The 23,000-nt window shown below is 38.9% G+C and overlaps 1 protein-coding gene across 1 annotated transcript in view; it reads right to left on the reverse strand.

Moving 5' to 3' along the window:
* The window catches only part of CLNK (cytokine dependent hematopoietic cell linker), a 38,186-nt gene extending 15,468 nt beyond the window's left edge, over positions 1–22,718 (reverse strand). Inside the window, exons 1-8 of the mRNA XM_071808341.1 lie at positions 22,584–22,718; positions 11,543–11,705; positions 9,686–9,765; positions 9,345–9,390; positions 6,588–6,616; positions 6,224–6,243; positions 4,545–4,673; positions 849–876 (exon numbers count right to left, since the gene is read on the reverse strand). Of these exons, the coding sequence (XP_071664442.1) occupies positions 849–876; positions 4,545–4,673; positions 6,224–6,243; positions 6,588–6,616; positions 9,345–9,390; positions 9,686–9,765; positions 11,543–11,705; positions 22,584–22,718 (630 nt within the window). The remainder of the gene's footprint in view (positions 1–848; positions 877–4,544; positions 4,674–6,223; positions 6,244–6,587; positions 6,617–9,344; positions 9,391–9,685; positions 9,766–11,542; positions 11,706–22,583) is intronic.
* Between the last annotated feature and the right edge of the window lie 282 nt (positions 22,719–23,000).

The raw sequence follows: 23,000 nt of genomic DNA on the forward strand, positions 1-23,000 counted from the left end.
TTATTGGGCTGCTCGTGGCTCGGGAGGTTTGAGGCCATAGCGGAGTGTGAGCTTCAGCAGGAGGGCTGTGCTGTACGGGGCTGTGCTGGGCTTCAAGGACGGCGAGGACCAGCATCGCTGTGGCCATGGTCCCCACCTTGCTGGTGGGGCTGGGGGAAGCCAGAGGACCACACAGAGGCCTGAGTGGCAGCGTGGTGGCCCCCTCGGTGGCTGCTGGAGCTATTTTGCAGGCAAAGCTGCAAAGTAGCTGTGGTGAGGGTTTTTGCGGGGCTTGTGAGAGGCCCTAGGGAAGGAGACAGGAGAGGAGAGGGAGGAGGGAGCTGGGAGATAGTAGGTAAGGTTCATTCTGGGTATAAATTTTGTCAGTTTTTTATTTCTCTTCTTGAAAAGGGTCATGTTATTTTTGAGGTAGCCTCACATTTCCATCAGAGTAATACTGTTACTGCTCTGTTAATCTTATAATTTCAGTTTTCTGCTTTTAAAATCTCTATGAAATCTCTGTTTCTCTGAAAGAAAGTATCTCTCCTGCTGCTCATTGTCCATAGGCATCCACAGCATCTAGCAGTTATGAGATAAACTTTCATGTGGATACTTGGGAAAGTAGCTTTGCACTGTGTGTATGTTTTTATTTCTGCAAGCGACTTCAGAAACTGACCTTACCATTCACAAAGTAGTGGTGTTGGAAATGCTACACACATTAAAGATAGATACCTTTATGACCTAGAGCTACTATGATTCTTATAGTATTTTTTACTTATTAGGCTAAAATACTGTTAGAAGCAAGGCTGTGAAGCCATGGAATGTGTATGTTTTTTATGGTCATAATATACACAAAGATGATTACTTACTTCGTTTATTTCCTTAACAGATAGATGTCTGGAAAAGAAAGAATTATATGCAAAACATTTCATTACCATAAAATAAAAATCACTTTGAGTACTTAAATACTTTGATTACATCATCACTGAAAATTAACAGCCCTTGGAAAGGGAAGGATTTTATTACTGCTATAGAAATTCAGAGGCTTGTTATTTTTTTACATAAATTATTTGCAGGAAAAGGTTATAGACTTCCATAAAAAAAGAATAGCATCCACTGAATTAATTATGGTAAATGAGAAAAGTCTTTGTTAAAGATTTATTCTGGGAGGAAGGGAAGAGAGATATGAATGATTATCAGCTTTCTTCACTGCTTTTCATCTCATGCCATAATGTCTTACTATGAACTTTAAAGTCAGCTATAAATGGAGGTAAATTCCTTGAAGAGTTTAAAAAATGAAACATTCGCAGAGGCACAATGGAAACTGTATAGGAATGGAGGTGCAAACCAGGAAAGGAAGAATAGAGAATGCTCCCCATAGTCCTGACTCAAGCAGGTGTTTAGGTATTTTTCTGCCTTCTCCTTATATACTGATCAACAGAAATATCTTCATTTCCTGTAAAGGATCATCAGAAAATATTCCCCTCGGAAAGGGACAGTGTATTGAGTCTGACATTTTTTGTTAGATGTCCTGGGTCTGATGAACACTTATGTTTTTTTAGCAGGGTGTATCTCATAATAAAGGAGATAGAAGACTTGGTTTTAGAAGTTATTCAGCAACACAAGGCATGGATAGGAATCTAGTAGTTTTTTTTGAAGGCTCCAGGATTTAGTCCCTGCTTAGCTTACCTCCTGGGCTGAGAAACTATGACAGTGAGATGTTTTGCTAAATCAGTCAGAAAGAATGTGAAAGGAAGAGGTGGTATAGAAAACCCTGGGAGCTGTTTTTCAACACTTGTTCGACAAGAAGGGTCTCTTCCTTAGAATCTTAGAATTGTTTAGGTTGGAAAAGATGCTTAAGATCATCAAGTCTGTTAACCTAACACTGCCAAGTCCACCACATCTACACGTCTCTTAAACAACTCCAGGGATTGTGACTCAGACACTTTCCTGGGCAGCCTGTTCCAATGCCTGACAACCCTTTCTGTGAAGTTTTCCCTACTATCCAATCTAAACCTCCTCTGGAACAACTTGAGGCCTTTTCTTCTCATCCTATTGCTTACTGCTTGGGAGAAGAGACCAACACCCCCCATGCTACAACCTCCTTTCAGGTAGTTGCAGACAGCCATAATGTCTCCCCTCAGCCTCCAGGCCAAACAGCGCCAGTTCCCTCAGCCACTCCTCATCACACTTGTGCTCCAGGCCCCTCACCAGCTTCGTTGATCTTCTCTGAACTCTCTCCAGCACCTCAGTGTCTTTCTTGTCACGTGGGGCCCAAAACTGAACACAGGGGCCTCACCAGTGCCAAGTACAGGGGGATGATCACTTCCCTGGTCCTGCTGGCCACACTATTGCTGTTACAAGCCAGGATGCTGTTGGCCATGTTGTTCTTCAGCACAGGTGCAAGACCTGTGCTGAAGACATCAGTATGGAGGGTTATGGAGGCAAGAAACTTGAGAATGATCTGTTAGGAGAAATTTTGAGGGAGGCTAAGAGAAAGGAGAGGGAATGTTTAGGGTTTGGATAGCTGGCATTTGTGTTAGCTTCTGCAAGTTGTTAGCGTGGTCTCCAAGGTCATTATTTGACATGTGAAAGCCTATATTCAGGACATTGGATGCATGGCAAAGCTAAGCAATAATAAAGGTGTGCTGGCAGGGCTGGCCACCATGAGGGGACATGGCACTTATATGGCCTGCTTTCCACAGGCATGTTAAAGTTTAAATCTCACCAAGGCTTCTGAGATACATTCTAGGATCCTGCACATGCCTGTGTTTTCTATGAGGCTATTTATAAAGTGATGTGTTTAATTTTATAAGTCTTCCAAATCTTGTTGGAAAACAGGGCTTGCACTCCTAAATCACATCTGCGGTTTGACAGCTTTGTTTACAGTGTAGCTGATAACAGCCGTACTCCTCCACGCTGCGGCTCATACGTCTGTTTTCTCCTTACAAAGCTGTGGCTGGGCTGAAGATGGGCGAGAAATATTTTGAGTGAAGTGCTTGTATGGGAAAATTGTGAAGTGCCTTCCCCAGGTCATGTGTGGTCTTAGCCTGTGCCACTCCTCTCTTATTCACATGATTAGAAAACCTAGCACAATAAAAAAATCAAACAAACTATTAGAAATATGTTGATATCTATAGCTGCAATGAGAAATGGAATTCGGTCGTTTTTGCTGCTGCCTTTTACTTCTAGAATAAGAAATGGCATGTATTAGTATTACAGAATTTGGCCTTTTAGTGGAATCTTTCAAGTCCAAGTGCTCTGCATACTGATGTCTGCTGGCAAACGTGGCTTATGACAGTTCTCACAGAGCTTTCAAGGTATGTGCTGCCCTTCCAAGGGATGGTATCAGTCATGGGATTTGGAACTTTGCAGCTATAGGTCAGGTCAAACATCTGAATATGAAGCTACTTCATATTAATAAAATGATTTAACAACCAACAGCTTTTGGAACCTAAGCCGTTAAAAAAATTAAGCACCATTCAGGAAAACAAACCAAACCAACTTGTACTTAGAGCTTGGTCCTTAAGTATATAGTTAACCTACAGTTAACCTAAATTATTTCATTGATTTGTAAGCTTTCCTCTCTCCATGGGATTTGTAGTGACCTTGTAAAATGAAGTGAAATACCATCCTGATGAACTGAAATTGAAACAACTTAAAGAAGGATGTGATTGACACAGCTCAGCTGTGCCCAAACTTCAGGCTGCAATAGGTTTTCATTGAGAGGCATTTGAGCATTATACTCTGTGGCCCCTGGATATTTGCCATTCCTCTTCTCACCATCTCCATTTATGAATGTGCATTTTGATTACACAGCAAGAAAACATACGCATCTGGTTACATGGCAGCAAGCACTGTACATAGATGCTCATCTGACTAGATTCATGTGTTGTGTGAAAGAAGCAACCAGACTCGTAACCTGACATATGCATAGGCTTGGTCATACAGTTGGACACAAGTGGTTTGTGCTTCAGGACTCAGTGCTCATCCACACTGCCATGTCAGGGTGCAAAATGAGCCTGGGTGCCATATGACAGAGGAGGGCAAGATGGAAAGGACAAGAAGCAACTCGTAGTCTGGATGTTTTGGCCTCATGGGCTGGAGAAGGACTCTGGCTACAGATTAGTAATTTCTTTCACTGAATGTAACATCCTTGGGCTGAGGAGTGTATTTCTGTATCTCTGGTGTAGTCAGTGTATTTCCCCATCACTTGATTCACCAACTGTGCTAAGCAAGTGCAATTGTTTCCGCTTAGAAGTGGTTGCAAAACTTCTAAATTTCAGTAAGAAAAAAATAAACCTTAAGCAAAGGGTTCATGAAAGTTCTGCCTATGTTTCTATTCCTTTATTTTTTTACCATTATTTTGGCAGTTTTTCCTGTAAAAAGTTCAAGTGTCACATTACACTAAATACCACTTCTCTCAATTATTTGCAGCTGTCTAAAGAATAACTGTTTTTTTTTTCTTAAGTAAAAGCAGAGATGCAATGGAGGTAAAGTCTTGTGGTTTGACCGGGAAGAGTGTTTTGCTTCTCAGGGAATAAAGATGAGGAATGTACCCATACCTTGTGGCTTTTGCTGACGTTGGAAAGGTGTGAGCTTGGCTGAGCGTTTTCCTCGTGTGAAAGAACTGGCTGCTTATCTTCGGCTCAGGAGGAAGGGGCTGATACTGTTTTGGCAGTGTCTTCAGAGGCCTACAGAAGTCAAAGGAGAATTTTAAGAACTTTTAGAGAATAAAGGAAGTGTAGGGACTGTGGTGTAAGTGCAAACTCAAGGAGTAAAACACTGGAATTTTACCAGGGCATTTCAATGTATTTGTGCTGAGCTTAGCTCAGATCCAGGAGTTTCTTGGGCCCTTCAATAGCAATAGTAATTTTGGATAATATTCTACATTTGTAAGACATTACCATGCTATGTTACGTGCCATGTAATACTGCTTTTGTGCGCTTCACCAGTATGTGCCAAGTACAGCTTTCCAGTGTTGATATTTCTGGATATGGCTGTGAATGAGGCCCAGCCAGGGAACACACTGCAGTTCAGACACAGGAAAAAATGCTCTTCATCCCAGAACACTCACAGCTAACACGTGCCCAGTGTTTTATGGCAGATGTGGGGATGCTCTGCCCGTGCTCTGAGACCTTCCAGTCACAGCCCAGCTCCAGCTGGGAATTGTAGCACAGACAGCTTGGGTGAGCAGAAGTGGAGGTGCATCCATGCTGTACTGCAGACCTGCCCCTCAGCAGTGGGCTCCTGGGGAGGGAACCTCATGCATTATCACGGTACAAACCAAAATTAAGTCAGGTGAGAGAATTAAGAGCCATTCTGGCCACTGTAATACAAATGGAAACAAATAGTGAAATTTTGTCGAGTAATGGAATGAGGATGTTCTTATTTCTGTGCTTTTATAGTTTTGAATTTGTGAAGCTACACTGTCCTTGTACAGTCTTATTTCATATTTTAACTTAAGGAATAACCCGAGTATGTCTGTAATGCTAATAATATTTTAAACTTATTTATAGCTGTTACAGCAGTCAGTGTCAGCATGGAGGAATATGCTTGTCAGTCCTGGATCACCTTTTGGAAGGATGTCTCAATTGTAGCACTTATTGTTTGAAGTTGAAAAGACCAAGGGGCAAGAAGTGTGGTGTGTTTTGTTTTGTTTTGTTTTTATTTTTTGTTTAGTTTTTTGTTTGTTTGTTTGTTTGTGTGCTTTTTTTGGGAGGGAGGGGGAGGTATATAATAGAGAAATATTTATGTGGAATACAGCTTGGTCCATCTGCTGTGAAAGTAAGTGGCAATATTCCAGTTCATTTTTATGGATACCATTTAGATTTGTAGCAAAAACAATTGGCAGAAGGATTCAAGAGGCAATGAAGTCAATATTATCACAGTCAACAGAGCCTAAGGCACCAATACAAATTGATGAAAGATTTTTTTTCCCAACAGTTTATGTCTGAGTTGAACCCGATTCAAGATTTCTAGGCTTTTGACTTGGTTGTAGGCTCAGCCAAGTTGTTTTTGAGGATACAGACCTGAGCTCCTGCTACAAATACTTACAGCTCATGTTTTTTTCTCCTTGATTTCATATAAGAACCTAAAAAAGTCCAAATAGAGCCAGGCAGTAAAGGGATGCCGGCTCACTTCCAGTCATCTCATTACAATGAGCGGTACAGATGGATGTGAACGTTCATTAGCACTGAGTTCCCCGAGGACCGCAGGTAAGCGACCTCTTAAGTGATCTCACCGTGGGGGGGGCACAGGGTCCTGGAAAAGAGAGGAAACAAAAACCTGTGTAAGCTTTTTCCCTTGTTTTACTAAGAGAAATGTAAAGAGTTTAGATTAAGCAGACATGCCTGTGTCAGCAGTCAAAGGGTTTATGTACTCTACAGCACAGAACATCATACTTCAATATGCCGTTTTAAAATCACTGAGGGGTAAAAGACGTCTACATAAACCAGGAATGCAAGTAAGTGGGAGAATGTAGGACTGCAGGTGTGAGTTCTCTTATCCTTTAGATAGTACTTAGCAAAATTGCAACCTGCTTTTAAAAAGATATTAAATGGCAAAATGACCTGTAAAAATTTTAGTTAATGACAGATTCTGCTTACCTGGGGTCCATGTATTTTCATTCTTTCTCCTAAAAATAATTATTAATAATTGTTAATAGAGTGCTACCCATATAATTCGCAAATAAAAGTATAGCTTTGTTCTGGTATTGTCATCGTTACTATTGGCACTCCAGCCCCATCCCCCTGCCCCCGGCTCTACCTCCAGAGCACTTTGCTTCAAGGTCATGTCTCTGTCCCCACAGCATTCATCCTGCCTGTCACATCTGCATCTCTGTAATTTTTCCTGCTACTGCATGGGGAGCATTAATTTCTGTGAACCTAGAAGAGTCTGGAAGCTTCGGAGGTTCAGTGGGAGATTGCTGTGTGTGGGAACGGAGGCAAGCCACAACCTGGACCTAAGGCAGAGGTCACCAAAATGCCTTTTCCCTCTGTTAGCTGTTCTGCACATGAGGCCAATGGACTCTGAATGAGGCTTGTTGGAAGTGCACTTGGTTTGATCTGTACTTTATTTAGCGTTTTTTTTAAGGATGGATTCACAGGTGGATTCAGGTGCAACTTATTATCAACCATTTGTGCTTTTCTCCATGTAAAGCACAAGACTAAGTGGACTCAGATAATTATGGTGATTAGAGTGTTGAGAATCTTCCTGTGCTGTAGCCAATACATCTTTTTGATACCACTCACAAACATTCATTTCATAGGTGACGTAGCTAAGACTCAGTTAAAGTGAAAGCAGAATAAACTTTGTTTCACAGGGCAAACTTTGGTTTTCACTTTGGCTTTCAGATCGAAATATCTGAGGATGCCATTTATTCAGTCATTGTAAATCTAAATATTGTTCAGAGACTTTACAAATATATGCTTATCAGGTTGTTTGGGATGCGTTTTTGTCTGTTGATTTTTCTATACAGAGATTTATAAAAATCTTGAAAAGTAATGAAAGTTAATATTTTTTTTGTTTTCAAAAAATATGACAGATTATTTAAATGAACATTAGGACATCTTACTAATAAGACACCTCATATCTTACTCTAGATTAGATTTTTATTTTGAAAATATTTTCGTGAGTTCTACATACTGAAAGCCTAATTAATGCAGAAAGTGTTATAGTATATCTTACATTCTCCTTCAAGTAAACCATGACAAATTGCTCTGGATAAAATTAAATGTTTAATGTTAAATGTTTAACAATTCTAGAAAATAACTGTTGACAAAAATTCTGTGCTGTTTATGCCATCTTGTGGCAAAGCCACTTAATAGCACCGGGCATGAGAATTAATGTTGAGATACGTTTAATGACAGTGTAGTTATTATCTAAACATAATAGTCCTCTACAAGCACTGTTGGCTCAGGATGTACTAAAATTCATATAAGTTGCATTCTCAAAGTGCAGAGGTTAATTTACTTGCCTGCGCTTTGGTTTGTCTTTCTTAATGTCAACACACATCTCATGGAGACAGACGCACATGGAAATCCAGCATACTGAATCATGGGGGAACTTGAAGCTTTATCTAAACTGGCAAACTGTCAGTGGGTGCTTGCCTACCAAGTTCTGCAGATTTTGAAGCTGGGTTACTCGAATTTCTCTCAATTCAGCTTTCTTGCAAGTTACATAAGGATTTGCTCGTAAGAGTCAATCTAAACTTTCATTTTGCAAACTTTCTAGTGCTTACTTTCTCACAATCTGTAGGAATTATTTGGCTCTATGTTTTGTATTATAATATGAACTAAAAGGAAAAGAAATAAAATCTGTTTATATGGAATTCTTTGCGTTATTTTTCTGGATGATTGAATATAATACTTACTCTTTGAAAATAAGCCATTACAGCAAACATGGAAAGGATCATATTTTCATGGCTTGGCAATTCCTTTCTTTTTGACCATAATTAGCTTATGGTTCAAAGATTTGAAAATGGTAAGTGAAATAATATTCCTTTTCAAGGTTAACCAGATATTTAATCCTTCAGTGGCTGACTTCATGAGATATTGCTACTTCTAAAGTATGTGAAATATAAAAAAGTATATAGAAAAGCATATAGGAAACTGCTTTCAAAATAATCTTATGATTGAGTAAAACCATCAATTAAAGGATTTTAAATAGTTGGACACCTCATTAGATTCCTGAAGGATAAGATAGCAGTTTGTCTCCAATTTCACCATAAGAAGCAAAACAGAGCAAAGAAAAAGCAAAACTACATTTGTGATTCAAAATTATAGGATTTTGAAGTAAATTTACAGTTAAAGCAGTGGAGAAAAAAATAGATGCTAGGTGAAATACCACATAATTAAGTTGATATTAGTATTTAAAAATAGTTATTAGATGATGCTTTACAATGTATTCATGCAAAATGCCTGAGAAAGGGAACCAAAAAGCGTGATATCTTAAGAAGGAGAAGTAAAGCATAGCAGGGCTCCTGCAACCTTTTGGTGGAACAGTTCAGGAGACACGGGCTCCACCCCACCCCATCCCCCTCGTGTCCTTTTAATTGCAGGGAAAAGGAAAACCTGTTTTTTAAAATGAATGCCCTTCCCCCTGCTCCTGACTCTGGCCCCCGTTCCCTTGAGGCACAGGGATCTTATGATATAAAATATATCTCCTTTTGTAAATTATGACTTTGATGTTAGCTAGTTGAAACAGTATTGCAAAATTTGCAGTGCAGCTGCCATTCTGAAAACCATGTCTATTCTATCATCTGCAATCTCTGCTTATGTACAAAAGCTAAATATGGAAACAATGATTTCTATTTCTGATTGCAGAAATGGGTAGATTTTTTTTTTTTTAAATTATTATCATACCTCTAACACTTGGCACGCTCCTCTCCTCCAGAACAGACATGTGTTTCTGTTAATAGAACAAAATAAAGATGTGATGTTAGTCATCATCCTTGAAACTATGGCTAGTAGAAACAGTGCTGGATGCCTTTAATGCTCGGTAGATCCCCAGCAGCCACCAAGTGAAAGCAAGTGGTGAGGGCATTGGTGCAGAGCGCAACAGGAACAGCTCACAGGAACTCGTGCGACCTTTGTACAATCAAATGTTATGTGGCTAAGACTTCACACAGACTGCACTTAACTCTAAATGATATTACAGAAAAGGGGAAATCTCTTTGTGACTGGGGTTGAAGATCTCTACTTACAGCTGAGAATGGAGGGGGCCTAGCTGTGTGCTGGCTGTTCACTGGGGAAGTGGTACCTGAGGGCCTTAAACAGCGTTTATCTGTAAAAGAGGAAGAAAGAGCAAGCCTGAGTAATTCAGTAATATTATGTTTTAAGAAGAAGAGGGTTTCATGTTCCAAATATGTTTTTCAGGTTGGATCTTGCTATTTTTATAACATTTTAATTTTTTCATCTTCAGAACTTAATCGGTATTTTAGTAGCTGTATTGAGGACATAAGCATGGGCCTGGTAATAGCTTTATGGTTGACTTCCTCACTGTGGTAAAAAAAAGGTAAATAATAATCCTGCATAGTCTAGTACACAGTTAAGACAGACATTTAGACATTAGACCCAAACTGTGGATAGATTAGTGAATTTGTTTTTCACTTGAACCTTTGTTATTGGCAGTGCCATTGCAATGTCCTGGTTTTGCAAAGGGCCTGGGGTGTTTGCTCTCTAGAGAGCTTTTTAATTTTTACTTTAGCATTAATAAATACTGCACCCATATCAATCTAAAAGAAATGCACAGGTTGTACACTGGTGTGTGTTTTTGAGTCATTGATTTTATATCTCAAGGGCATTGTTATTTGTCTAGGAAAGAAGGCAAAATGGGATGTTAGCATTGAGTTTTGTCTTTCTGAAAAACGTTTTCAGACCTTTCCTTACTCTTGTATCCAGCCACGTTGTAGTTACTGGGGATAACACAGAGGAAAAACAACAGCTTTTCTTCAATGTGCTTGCCCTGAAACTGCAGACCAAAAATGGTGTCTTTTTGGTATTTCAGGACAGTCTTACATAAAAAACCAAAAGATGCTGACTGCTGCCTGAAAGTCTTTACTAATAACCAAGATAAAAATAGCATTTGATATTTAACTTCAGATTTCCAAATAAATGCTCAAGTGAGTCTTTGGAACGTCATGTAGAATATCTGAATGTTCAGATCTGCTAACACACTGATAAATTTACTCACATTAAAAGCATCAAACTAACTCCCACAAAAATCAGTAGAAAAATATTTGCTGATTTTGATGTGAACTGGAGCAAGATTTCATACGTCTACATCTACATCTACATCTACATCTACAACTACATCTACATCCATACATATATTTTCAGATATTTTTGATTTCTGATTTCCATCAGGTAGGCTTTCCCCCCAGTTTTTTACTGATTTAAAGCCTCTATAGAATTTTTGTAGTGGCTTTGAGCAATGCATAGTCAGGATGATATTTCACTTTCAGAAACGGGATATTAATTAATGTTTGGGTATTAAATGTGACTTAGAATGGATTTAGTAAACCAGAATTTGATTAATGCAACTATCTTGCAAGGTTAAGAATACTTGAGAAATATACTCAAAGTAATTGCTTATTACTGCTATTGAAAGTGGCAGAAAGTGCCTTTCAAAAGAATACTACACTTCTTCATCTGCAAATTATCATCTGGAGGAAATTTTCATATATTCTTTAATATGTTTTCCATCTTAAAGGTTTCTAGGCTTGAATAGCAGTGGGCTTTTCTGAAACGGCTGTGGGTTTGACCAGTCAGGACTTTGCCCATTCCAGGTGGAATGGGATCATGGAATTTCTCACATGAGGGTAATATTAAAATTAAAAAAGCAGCATGTAATTATTAATTTAACATAATCTAATGGAAATAATTGTAACTGTTGAGTATGAAGACGCAGATAAAGATCTTCTCTTATTCCTGCCCACCAGTGTTTTATTTTTCAGTTCAACCATTTCATTTTAAAAAATACCCAGACTGAAAAACCTGAGGCTGTACTGTTCCTGTTTATCTAGAAGTTTAGCTCACTTTCTGCAGTCAGCAAAAGTTACCTGCATATTCAGATTCTTGCAGAGGTTTGGCAGGAAGGATTCTCAAAGCATGGATGGCCTCCAGAGTGGAAGAACTCACAGTCTCATAATCACCTTCTTCCTCCTCAGATACCTTGGAGAAAGATTGTAAATTGCTCTTGCCCTTCATTGTCAGATCTTTGTTCTGGATAGAAGAAGAGATGCACAGTGAAGTTCAAGATTAATTTGAGATTTGGAAATATTTGATTACCAGAACCAGACATTTTGGTGCACAGGAAATTTTCTGATGGAAATTGGAGGGTTGGAAAGTAGTTGAACAAGGGTTTTGAGGATCTGAATTTTTGGTTTAGATTCAAAAACTAGCCATTTGGGAGATGGGTTAGGTCTTTCTCTGAATTTGGTCTGTCATCACTCTTGAAAATATGAGAGTGTTTAATTTTATGATCATCGCAGAGATTTGAAACTGTGCCTTTCATGACAATATTATCCATGTGGTATTTGTACTGTACTGACTGTTTGCATATGTTACATGCAGGAGTATATTAACTAGCTCAACACAAATGCTGTGCTTTAAAATAAAAACATGCATTGTTTTTGAGAATTAGAGCTAGCAAATGTGCAGTCCAAGTGAACACAGTAGCAAGTATGTATTGAACAGTGGAGTCCACAGAAACGTGGTGCTGACAGTGACTCAGGATGTCTCTGGATGTGTCTATGTGCTTGTACTAGGTTTGTTCAGGATTATTATCTGGAGTCCTTTTCCACTCTTCATACTCACTGCTACACGCTGGAACATGACTGCTGGCTTCCTTCAGGAGATGTGCACAAGTAGTGCAGAGCTGGGGTTACTGCCGAGTGAACTTAACCGAGGGCAGCCAGAGGCTTTTAAGTCACATTTTGCTACCTGAGATGGTATAGGTGCATCCATGATGTTTGTTTTAATCTCTTCTTGAACTCACTAGTAATGGGGAATCAATAACTTTCTGAACTGTCCTTTCAGTTCACGCTTTTTCTCTTGAGTGCTGCAAATTAAACCAATTTGTTTTACCCTCCAAGGACACTGAAAAAATTGATGACTATCTGCTTTATTTCAACCCTTATCATGCTTAATGCCTATAATTGTATTTCCTTTTAGTCTTCTTGCTAGGCAAGTACAAGTCTCTAAAGCTTTCTCGAGTTGTCAACCAACTTAAAAGATCCTCATAACTCCAGCATTACTTTCCTGTGAACTCCCTCCAGGTTGTACACATGGTTATTAAAACATCAAGCACACCTACAAAAAGTGTTACTGACAGTACATTTCAGGGTACTGCCTTTTTATAACAGTGCATAAGAGAGAATACCCCCACACCCTAGACAGACCCCTGCAAGAGACCTGGGTTTGCAGGCTCTTCTGCTGCAGAACTCTTTCCAGTGCAGTAGCAGGGTGGGTATTTTTTTCAAACAATTGTGCCAATGCTTCACACATTTTCACCTAACCCAGGTTTCCAGGTTTCTGTCTGTGACACTGTCTTCTGGGAAATGTCAAAGTGCTAATAAAAATCAAGATATCTTGCATCTACTGTTTTCTTTCTGCCCATTATGGTCATATTTCTGCCAAGACAGAAATTATTTTGGTGTGAGGAGCTGATGAGATGTTCCTCGTGTTCACATTAGCAGGTTTTTTTACATAACCAGACTTATTATTTCCAAAAGATGCTTTCAGAGTGACTTTGTTTAATAGTCTCTCCAGGTATCCAATGAACCCTCAGGATTTACTTTCTTTCTTGTAAGAAATGGATGTTACCAATGTTCTTTTCCATTGCTTTAGGATCTCAAGGCTCCTTGGGGAGTTCGCAAAGATAATTAATTAATGTAACAGAAATTACTTCAAATACTTAAGTGCTTTAGCATAAGTAAATATTCTCCTGGCTGTTCTTTCCTTGTTCTGCTCTGCACTTTTACTGCCTCCTAGTTAGTATTAATTCCATATAGTTTCTGATTGTAATTAACCTTTCTATGAAACCTGAAGCAGCCAAAGTATTGATAGCATTCTTTAGTCATCCTGTACTTGTTCAACTTGCTTATTAATCAATAGACCTGTACTTTCTTTTTTCCTTTCTCTGACTGATAAGGTATTTACAGTCTTTTCTTCTGAGCTGCAACTCAAAACCAGCTTTTAGATACAAATGGGAAGATGTTGAAACGTGTGCTGTTTGCTTTTCAGCTTTCATTTGCATTGGTTGCATATTAAACCATGAGATTTATGACTTACACACTTGTTCAGCTTGACTCCTGTTCTTTTCACTTGATCTTGTGATAAAGACGTATTTAATTTTATTTTAAGTGGAGAATGCACTAGTAGAGTGAATCACTAATATAGCTCCCACTATAAAAAAAATTCTCATATATGCTTCAAAATTCTCATGCTTCATTTTACATTAACAAGCAGTGAATATTACATTTTCTCTTACCAGCATTATAGGCAAGATGATATCAACACACATCAAGAAGTGAAAAAAAAAGTAAAATTTTAGGAACAACAGTGTGATACTTACAAAATGGTAAGTATTAGCAGGATTAGTCCTCCTATTTTCTGTGTGAAACAGAAAAAATGTCAGCAGGTGTCATTCTGGAGAAAATTATACAATAGCTTATATAAAGCAATAACAATCCATCAGCTGCACAGTATTTTTCAGATGCTAAAACAAAGAAGACGAAGCAAATCCATCATGAGTTTGTTGACCTATGCAATGCATGAGGAAGTAGCTGTGTGGAAATGGGATTCACAACCCCATGTCTAAGCCTGCCCACAGAAACTACTCAGAGAAGGATGTACTTGGACTCCTTTCTCTCTTCTGAATTTTGCTGCTTGGTGCAGAACTATAAGGTCTCACCCTGGGCAGCCTGGGAATACTGGTCTGGAAATTCCTCTTCTGAATAGAGACATATCTTGTTCATTTAGTGGCAGAAGAAAATTAAACCTCCTGCTTTCACAACTGATCTGGAAAATGAGTTGTACTGATCTCTTTTCTGTAGCAGCACAGCATTTGCCCAGGAAACTGGAGTCCTGGTTTCAGCTTGAGAGGCTCCAAATTCACATTTCCCCAAAGTGAGAACACTCCAGCTACCAGGCTATAAACTGTTCTAGGTAGTGGCTGTCTACCTATGGACGTTGTCTCATGGTATATCTAGGAGAGGATGAGTTACAGAGCCATAGAGCTGGGGAACAGGAAAGTGTATTTACTTAATCTGCTTTACACATTTAATCCAGTGACTGTTTGATGCAAACCAGCCAGGGTGTCCTTGCCCAGAACGTGCTCTTGTTCTGCTGAAGCAATTCTTGCTTAGGCCGCCTGTAGCCTCACAGATCTCACATCTGCGGCTACAAAATAGCCTGATTTCAAAAGCAGAGCATGAAGTTCATCTATTAAGCCTAACCTATAACATATAATTGCAGTGTGCTCTAATGCTTTGGAGGAAGGCAGAATTGTGGACTGAGACCCTTTTTTGCCAAGGACAGAATTAAAACCAGATCCACTTCTTGCCTGGGTGTTGTACCTTCTGTGAGTATGTGAAAGACGGGCAGCATCCCACAACCCTCCCTTCCAGCTGTGTTCTGAAAGAAGCCAGTCTTTACCTAAACAGCCTCTTTAGATTTGTGCTGTTGTTCTTTCATGGTCTGAATACTGCATGAGCCTGGTATTGCAGAGTTTTGTATGCCCCAGTAGATGGCATTGAATGTTCATTTATTCAATATATATATATATTATCTCTGCTCAGAGGGTCATTCTTGAGGGGGGAGGGAGAGTTATTAATGCAAACTACTTGTCTGATTTTTCTGTTTCATTATGCTGGTGCAGATCAGAAGAAAACCCAGCTTAATCAATAGTATTACTGAGGAAAAGTGCTGCAATGAGAGGATAATTAGATGGTACCGATATAATAATGAAAAAAAGAAGGCAGTGTCTTAAATTGTAGCCTTTTTATTTCTGTTGGTTTAAAAAATGGTCATTCTATCCTCTGCAATAAGAAATGAATAACAGTGGTAAACATCAAATCTATTAGCCATGCATTTCATGGCTTAATGCTAAAAGGAGACTGTTTGACACAAGCCTTTGGGGTGATTTATTGCTATCCAGCATCAGTTTACAATTTGATGTCCAGGTTAGTTTATAATCTATTCTGTTCCACTAGGATCACCGGAGTTTGGAGGAACTCCAGCCCTCCCTCTCCTTTTCCTCTAATGCCTTCTTTGCATGGACAAGTGAAGACAGAGGCAGTGTTGCTGCTCTCCTGCTGACATTCCCTTTAATGAGGTGAACGCCCAAATATTTGCTCTGTGCTAGCTGAGGAGTACAAACCAACTAGAAACCGCTCCTTGTGTTATTTAAAGATATTTTGGTAGTGAAGATGAAATTGAATTCTGTCAGCTATGCTGTACATATGCGTCCTTCAGAATGAGAAGGGCTGTGTGCCATTGGGTGGAAGACCATTGAAGAGGCTTACTGCTTGGGAAGAGACTGTTTCTACTATATAATATATATATATATGTATGTATATCACCCTGGGACATCCAATTTCCTGCCTTCTGTTGTGCTGACTGTTGTGCTGACTGCTGAGGGCAGAATCTTTGTGTCAGGTAGTTGCAATCAGCTGGACCTTCTGACATCAATATTTTTTTCACTGCAAGTTAAAGACGTAGAGCTGGCAGGAGTCAAAATCTTCTCAGGCTATAGGGACTGATCATATTTTATTCAGTCTGAAACATTTTTGTTGCTTTGCTACATCCTTTGTGAAATTAATAAATGGAGTGTATCAGTTATAACAGTAGTAAGGTATTGTATTTCTATGGCATATACGTGGGTGTGTTTCTGACAGTTGACAGAGAACGCCTCATGTCAACGAAAAAAAGGGAAGAAATTAATCTATCTTTAATTCCCAAGGGAATAAAATTATGTGCATTTTGTGTCAACCTTGCTTGCTTTTCATAGTGGCCTAAAATAAATTTGTTCAAAAGGGTGACAGGTTAGCAATTTGTATATAAAAAACCCAGCGTCAGAAACATAGCACTTCGTTAAATGAGAAAGCAGAAGGTAACTCTGTTCCCATTGACTTTGGTATGAGTGCACAGTGGTTTTTCAGTCACTGTTTGTGGTTTTTCAGCCAGTGACAGAAAGTGATAAAATATTGTGGGTTATATTTTAATAAATCTTGTGATCCTGACAGGGTGTCTCCTAACCACTTCAGTAGTGGAAAAAATGAGGCTGGAAGTGCTGCAAGGAAGAACCTGCACAGGAGTTGTCAGAGTCACGTTTTTTCTGTCCAGCACAAAAGTGCCTGGTAAAAACTTGTCCTGTTAAGCATATTGGCATCTTCTGTTAACCTCGAGAGGTGTTAGGCAAGATAAGTAGAAGCTTCCTGAATTGCATAAGTTTAATTCCAAGACCAAGCAAAAGCCTAGGCAGGCTGCGCTTCAGAGACTGTGAAAAAGTCTAGTGAATGAATGCTAGTTATGGCGAGCTATTGTGATGTGGCCAGCTATCTGTAAAGAATGAAAGTCTTGCAATAAGATGACACTGTTGCATTTTATTTTTCCAGAACTGCTTTTTCCAGTCCTAAATCTTCTGTAATAGATTGATATTAAATGCATTTAAGCAACTTCACATATTGCAATAAACATATGGTATACCAAATAGATTTTTCTGGCTAGTTGTGCCCCTATTTAGTTAGATACTTTTTGTGCTTTGCATTAAATATCTCTTAGCTCAGCTACAGTTGTGAAATATGGTATCATTTTCCACTGGCTTAAGTAGGAACAGTGTTTTACTTATGAAATCAATATGATTTAAACATGTGCTTACTACTGACCATAATCTGTCGTGGAATTGGATTTAGAGATCCTGTGTCATTTTAGAACGGCAAACAGTAAAAAGGGGGGAGTCCTTCATGAGTAATGGGAGAGGAAAAAGGAAAGGTCCCTTAGTTGCCTTCTAGAAGTCATCAGCCAATGTAATATTTTCAGTCTCCAACAAGGGGATGATTTATTGATGGCTTTTTGCAGTGCACAACATCACAAAGCCAAAATTTTTTGGGAGCACTCTGGAATTAAACACTTTTTTGCTTTCTTTATTAGTGGGTATCCAGTTTCCAATTAGTGAATATCCATTGCTTTTCCTTATTTCTTACAATTAATTTTAATTTCTATGACCTTACAATCCTTTACACCTTGCATGTTATGACTGTCACTGACCGAGTAATAAGTATGATAAAAAGACATGCTATGGCACTTCCTTTTTCCATACTGAATGAATTTTACCTTTTGGATGTATATCCAGATTCATTGCTGCATGTATGCTTGGGCAAGATCTAAAGACATTAAGAAAAGGAAAAGAAGTCCACTTTAATATTAGAAATTTCCATTGTTCTATGAAACTTCTCAAAGAATTTAGTTTAACAGAATGAGTGAAAGCTTCAAGATTAATAATTAAATTTGAAAAATTATTTGGCCCATTTGGAAATTCAACAATCTTGAGTCAAACCTTACAGTTTTGTTTACTTACAGCTCCAAGTTTGGTGCAGTTACAGAGAGCTCTGCTCATACCGCAAACATTCATTTTAGACATAAATATTGTAACAGCCTTATTGATGCTTTAGCATATTCAGTAGATTGTTCAAGGGATGAATTTGCTTAGGGAGACAGGAGCCAAACCTCTCTTAGCACGCAGCTGTGCCACTGCACATGGCTCCATTCCCATTCTTCCAGCCAGCAGAATAAGTATAACAATTTCCTCTAGTCCTGATGTGATGTTCTTCCATCCTGCTATTACTCTGCCATAGGGAATATATGAGATATATTGACTCTGGAAGAAAACTATAAATGGGCCTTGACCTTACTCTGATGCCCTGGGTGATGGTTCTCTCGCCATTACCCTCTTTACCTCCTGTACCTTAGCTCTGTATCAGCCTGTCCAGCAACATTTACGGATCGCTGCAGTAGCCAGTGTTCAGAAACAAGAAGACATATTTTGCAATGAAAACATGGCCAGAGATCACATTAGGACTGCATTAATGCACACTTGCCTTATCCAATATCTAAGCATCCACCCTTGGAATTGCCTAAAATTTGTGAAATACCAACACAAATCTTTGAGTTTCAGCTGCCCCATTCTTAGAATTACAAAATAAATTAGTTTTGCAGCAACTTTTTGAATAGAGTGAAGCTCAGTGGTTTCCTGTTCAGAGAACAGGCTGCAAACCACATCAGAGTCGTCTGGTCTTTCACCGTCTGCTGCTTAGAGCGTGGACACATCAATACTAAAGCTTTTATTTCTGTTACTTATCAGTGCTTTAAAAAGTAGTTTATTTACTTCATTATTTTCGGCAAAGTTGCATTCTTGCTGTTTGAATCTGTTGGGTGATGTAGTACAGTTTTCTTGTTAGCTCTGACAGAACTGGACAAAGTTTACTGACAGCAAGTGGCAGTAAGTAGGGAAGAAATGTGAGTGCGAACAGAGTTGAAAAACTAATTTTCACATCTGGAAAATGCATATATGTAAATTATTTCCTTCTTCTCTACTTCAGACATTTCCGTTGGCTGAATATTTTGATGATTTTCTTGTTGTTTTCAACTATTTGGAGAAAAGAACAACGGTTTCCTGACGAGAGAATGAAAAGCTGGAAACTGAATTCCTGCGTCCAGTCTTTTGGTTTCTTTAGAGTAGGGTCCTTGTTAAACTCTTGCACAAGTGAATAGGAATTAAAACCAAGGGGCACCTATCCAAGATGTCTGTTGCTACCAAAATACCTGTGAGACACTGGTTATGTATCTATCAAAGCAACAGGGATCAGTTCTCTTATGCTCGCTGGCTCTGTTTGCTCCTGAGAACCACTTAGAAACATCTTCTTAATTTAATCACGTAAAATAATACTTTTCCACAAATCCTTGAAACAGTGAGTTGATCTCATCTTTCACACTTTGACTACCAGAAACTTGAGTATTTGCAGCAATTGATTTAGGATTATTCCCATGGATTGTAAAGATAGTCATGTTCTCTTGAACAATGTCACTTGGATGCAGTCCTACCCAAATTCCTGAGTTTCAATTTTTGTTTAGAAATGTGCCCCCAAATACTATTTAAACATAAAAAGAAAAAAAACCAACATGTTCTTGAAACAATATTTGAATGTGCACATTGATAATTAATGTTTCTAACTGTCAGTGTGGAAATGCTAATGAGCACAAATGCAAAGATTCAAATTTTAGAAGATTGAGAACATATTTTATTTTCTGCTGTGGAGTTAGAGCAGGAGGTATGATCGAACAGTTGCTGTAATTATAGAGGATTTTTGTTAGGTGGTTAAAATCTATACTGCTGATCTACCTCTGTGGAACATCAGGAATACAAGCAGGCAACTGATTTCTGTAATCTCTATGCTCTTTATTACTCACGTATAATTTTTTTGTCCTTTAAAAGAACAATTTCATTCTTTGCAAAACTCTTCCCTCAACTCCCCCTAAGGGAACATGTATTAGAAATGCAAAAGTCTATTGTGTATGAATATTATACATACAGTGAACATACTTTTTTTGTGTTTGAATTTACTGCATTCCTCCCTGACCCTTCTGGTGGTGAATTTCCCAACATGCACGCGCAGTGGGACCTTCTGCAAGTTCTCCCTTGCCTGCAGCAGGGAACTATTTTAGTCTGTTTAGTCTGTTTTTTGTCTGTGTGTGAGGTGCAGCACTGGGGCTGAAATCCTCTTTCGCTGGCTACTTCCATGAATCCTTCAGAACTACATACGCGTTCCTCTAACTAGTAGCATAAACATAACATAGCAGAAACAGCTCAGAAGTACAGGATTTGTCAGCAGCTTATCATAGGTTCGGACTATGAGGACATTTGGCACCTTTTGGGTGATCTATGTTAACAAAATCCTCACCTTTCCTGAAAAGACTGCCAAAAGTATTTTTCACCATTTTTGCTTTAAAATACAGCTATTCCATTTAAAAATCTCCATGTCTAGTTCTAGGGCCCAAGCATTTTTCCTTCCCAGGATTTTCTTCATTCTCTGGTCACTGCTACAACAACATTGCTCCCTCCATCTGTAAAAAAGTTGGGATTTTAGCTGTGCAATTTAAGATACTTTAACCTCTTTTAACTTCAGGGGAATGTGTAATTTAATTTAATTGTCTATGTTCTGTAACTTTTCCCATTTATGATACTCATTCCAGAATGACCAGGTGAAAACCCCTAAATGGTGTGTCTGTGATAGTGCAGTTTAGTGGCACAGACAGAGCAGCAATACCCACTCAGCTCAAGATTCAAGTTACATGATATATGGCCAGGAGATATACTGGGGAGAAAAATCAAAGGTAGGCTTAATTTTAAACGATGATTGACTAATATTTAACTGCAGACAAATTGTAATGGAACACCTACAGAAATAGACATGACATTTACATTAATGTCAACTGAATTAATCTTGGTGGGTTATGTTGCAATAAATTATGATTAATTTATGGTGATTTGGATGTATAAAAGTTGTTTCAAAAATCTCAAAGATTCCTGAAACGATCAGGTAAATTGTAGGACACTCCATTTGAAAGTTTATGTGATTCACAGCATTTAAGGGGACAATTACTAGGGTAAATTTTACTTGCCAGGGATAAAAGGTGGCTAAGACAATAGCTGAAGTACAGATGGTTAAAACACAGACAAGCCCATTTCATCTTATCTTTGTTCTTCTCTTTTATTCTGTTTCAACAGTGAAACAACAACAATAAAAGTAGCTACCATATTAAATAGCTCTCCTCTGACTGCAATACTTTACATGAAACTGTTCAATATTGCCAGATGCTTTGTTTAATCAATTACTAGATTCCAAAGGCCCTACCATACTCATGTCAAATCCTTCTTCATGAGAGACTGTAAATGCTATAATTTGGCCCAAAATATTCAGAAGCACATCCCCATTGGTAAAACATTATTGCAGTTATCTGTTTTTTTGTAGTTACTTATTTTTGCAGTTATTTGCATATTTATTTGGTTTTGTGGTAATGTTTGAGAGCTCCTGTCATAGAAGAGATCCTCACTGTGCCAGATGATTCACAATCACAAAGCCAGTTCCGGTCAAAAAGATGCATAAAACAAGAGAAAAAAGTGGATGCAACTAACAAGTGGTGGTTAAAACAAGCAGCTGAAGGAAAAAAAAGTTTTGCTAGAAGGAAAGGAGTAAAACATGAAGTATGCAACTCTGTGCTGACTGTAGACATCTGAAGGGGGTCAGTCCATAGTTTGAAAATCCAGGCACCTGTCATGCCCATGGAGAGAGAAAACCACCTTTATATCAGTACTACTGTTGAAAGAGGTCAGTATTATATTTTATGGGCTAATACAACGGAAGGATCCTACTATTTATCATTCTGATTGTTGCAACCCATGGCTTATTTTCTGAATAAATGTTTAACAGGGTGATTAAGGGGCACTACCATTCAGAAACCAGCTTGTTTCTTGAAGTGGCGGCTGAAGGCGGTGTGTGCACTGCACATGGCAGTGTGGTTGGATTTTGGGGACTTTGCAAGCACAAGGTTACACGGTGGTTTGAAAGTGCATTGTACTGTTCATTTTGTTTCCTAATATTGTATGTCTCTATAGATGCTGTTACTTAATAGTAGGGTTTGGGTTGGGAGGAGGCTTAGCCACCTCTGCTGTTGCCCTGATTAAGCAAAACTGAAGTCAGTAGGGCAGAAGTAATGTTTAAATCTAACAACAGATAACATTGTCAAAAACCCTAAGGGAGTGCATAGCAGAGAGTTCACTTTCAGAAGTAAGAGAGATCATTAACCTGGCTTGATTGGTCTATCTCACTATTGAAGATAAGGTCGGATTTGGAAGCATCCCTGTACTTGCAGTATGCAGCTGGAAGCATGAGGTGAACACTTTCTTCTAAGGAAAAGTGAAGGATAGCTATGCACCATGTTTTGTATGAAATCATCTTGTGATTAGAGGAGGTTTGTTGTTCAGTACCTCAATTATTACTGCTTCTGCTAATATTTGCTCTCCACTGAAAACACAGGTACAGGAACCTGGGATGGACTCCCATGCCCCGGCTGAGCAGATGCACCTCTTGGCTCTCCACTCACAGCCTGCTCTGCTGCATATGATGAAGGAGGGGTGGATTTTCTGTATGATGGTCGGACAGATGACGAGTGCATCTCACCAAAATACCCTGCAGTTCCTATTCAAAGGGCTGAGGGAGCTGGGGCTCTTTAGCTTGGAGAAGAGGAGACTGAGGGGTGACCTTATTGATGTTTACAAATATATAAAGGATGAGTGTCACAAGGATAGAGCCAGGCTCTTCTTGGTGACGACCAGTGGTAGGACAAGGGGTAATGGGTTCAAACTGGAACACAAGAGGTTCCACTTAAATTTGAGAAGAAACTTCTCAATGAGGGTGACAGAGCACTGGAACAGGCTGCCCAGGGAGGCTGTGGAGT

This window comes from Patagioenas fasciata, chromosome 4, assembly GCF_037038585.1.
Source record: "Patagioenas fasciata isolate bPatFas1 chromosome 4, bPatFas1.hap1, whole genome shotgun sequence".
NCBI lineage: Eukaryota > Metazoa > Chordata > Aves > Columbiformes > Columbidae > Patagioenas > Patagioenas fasciata.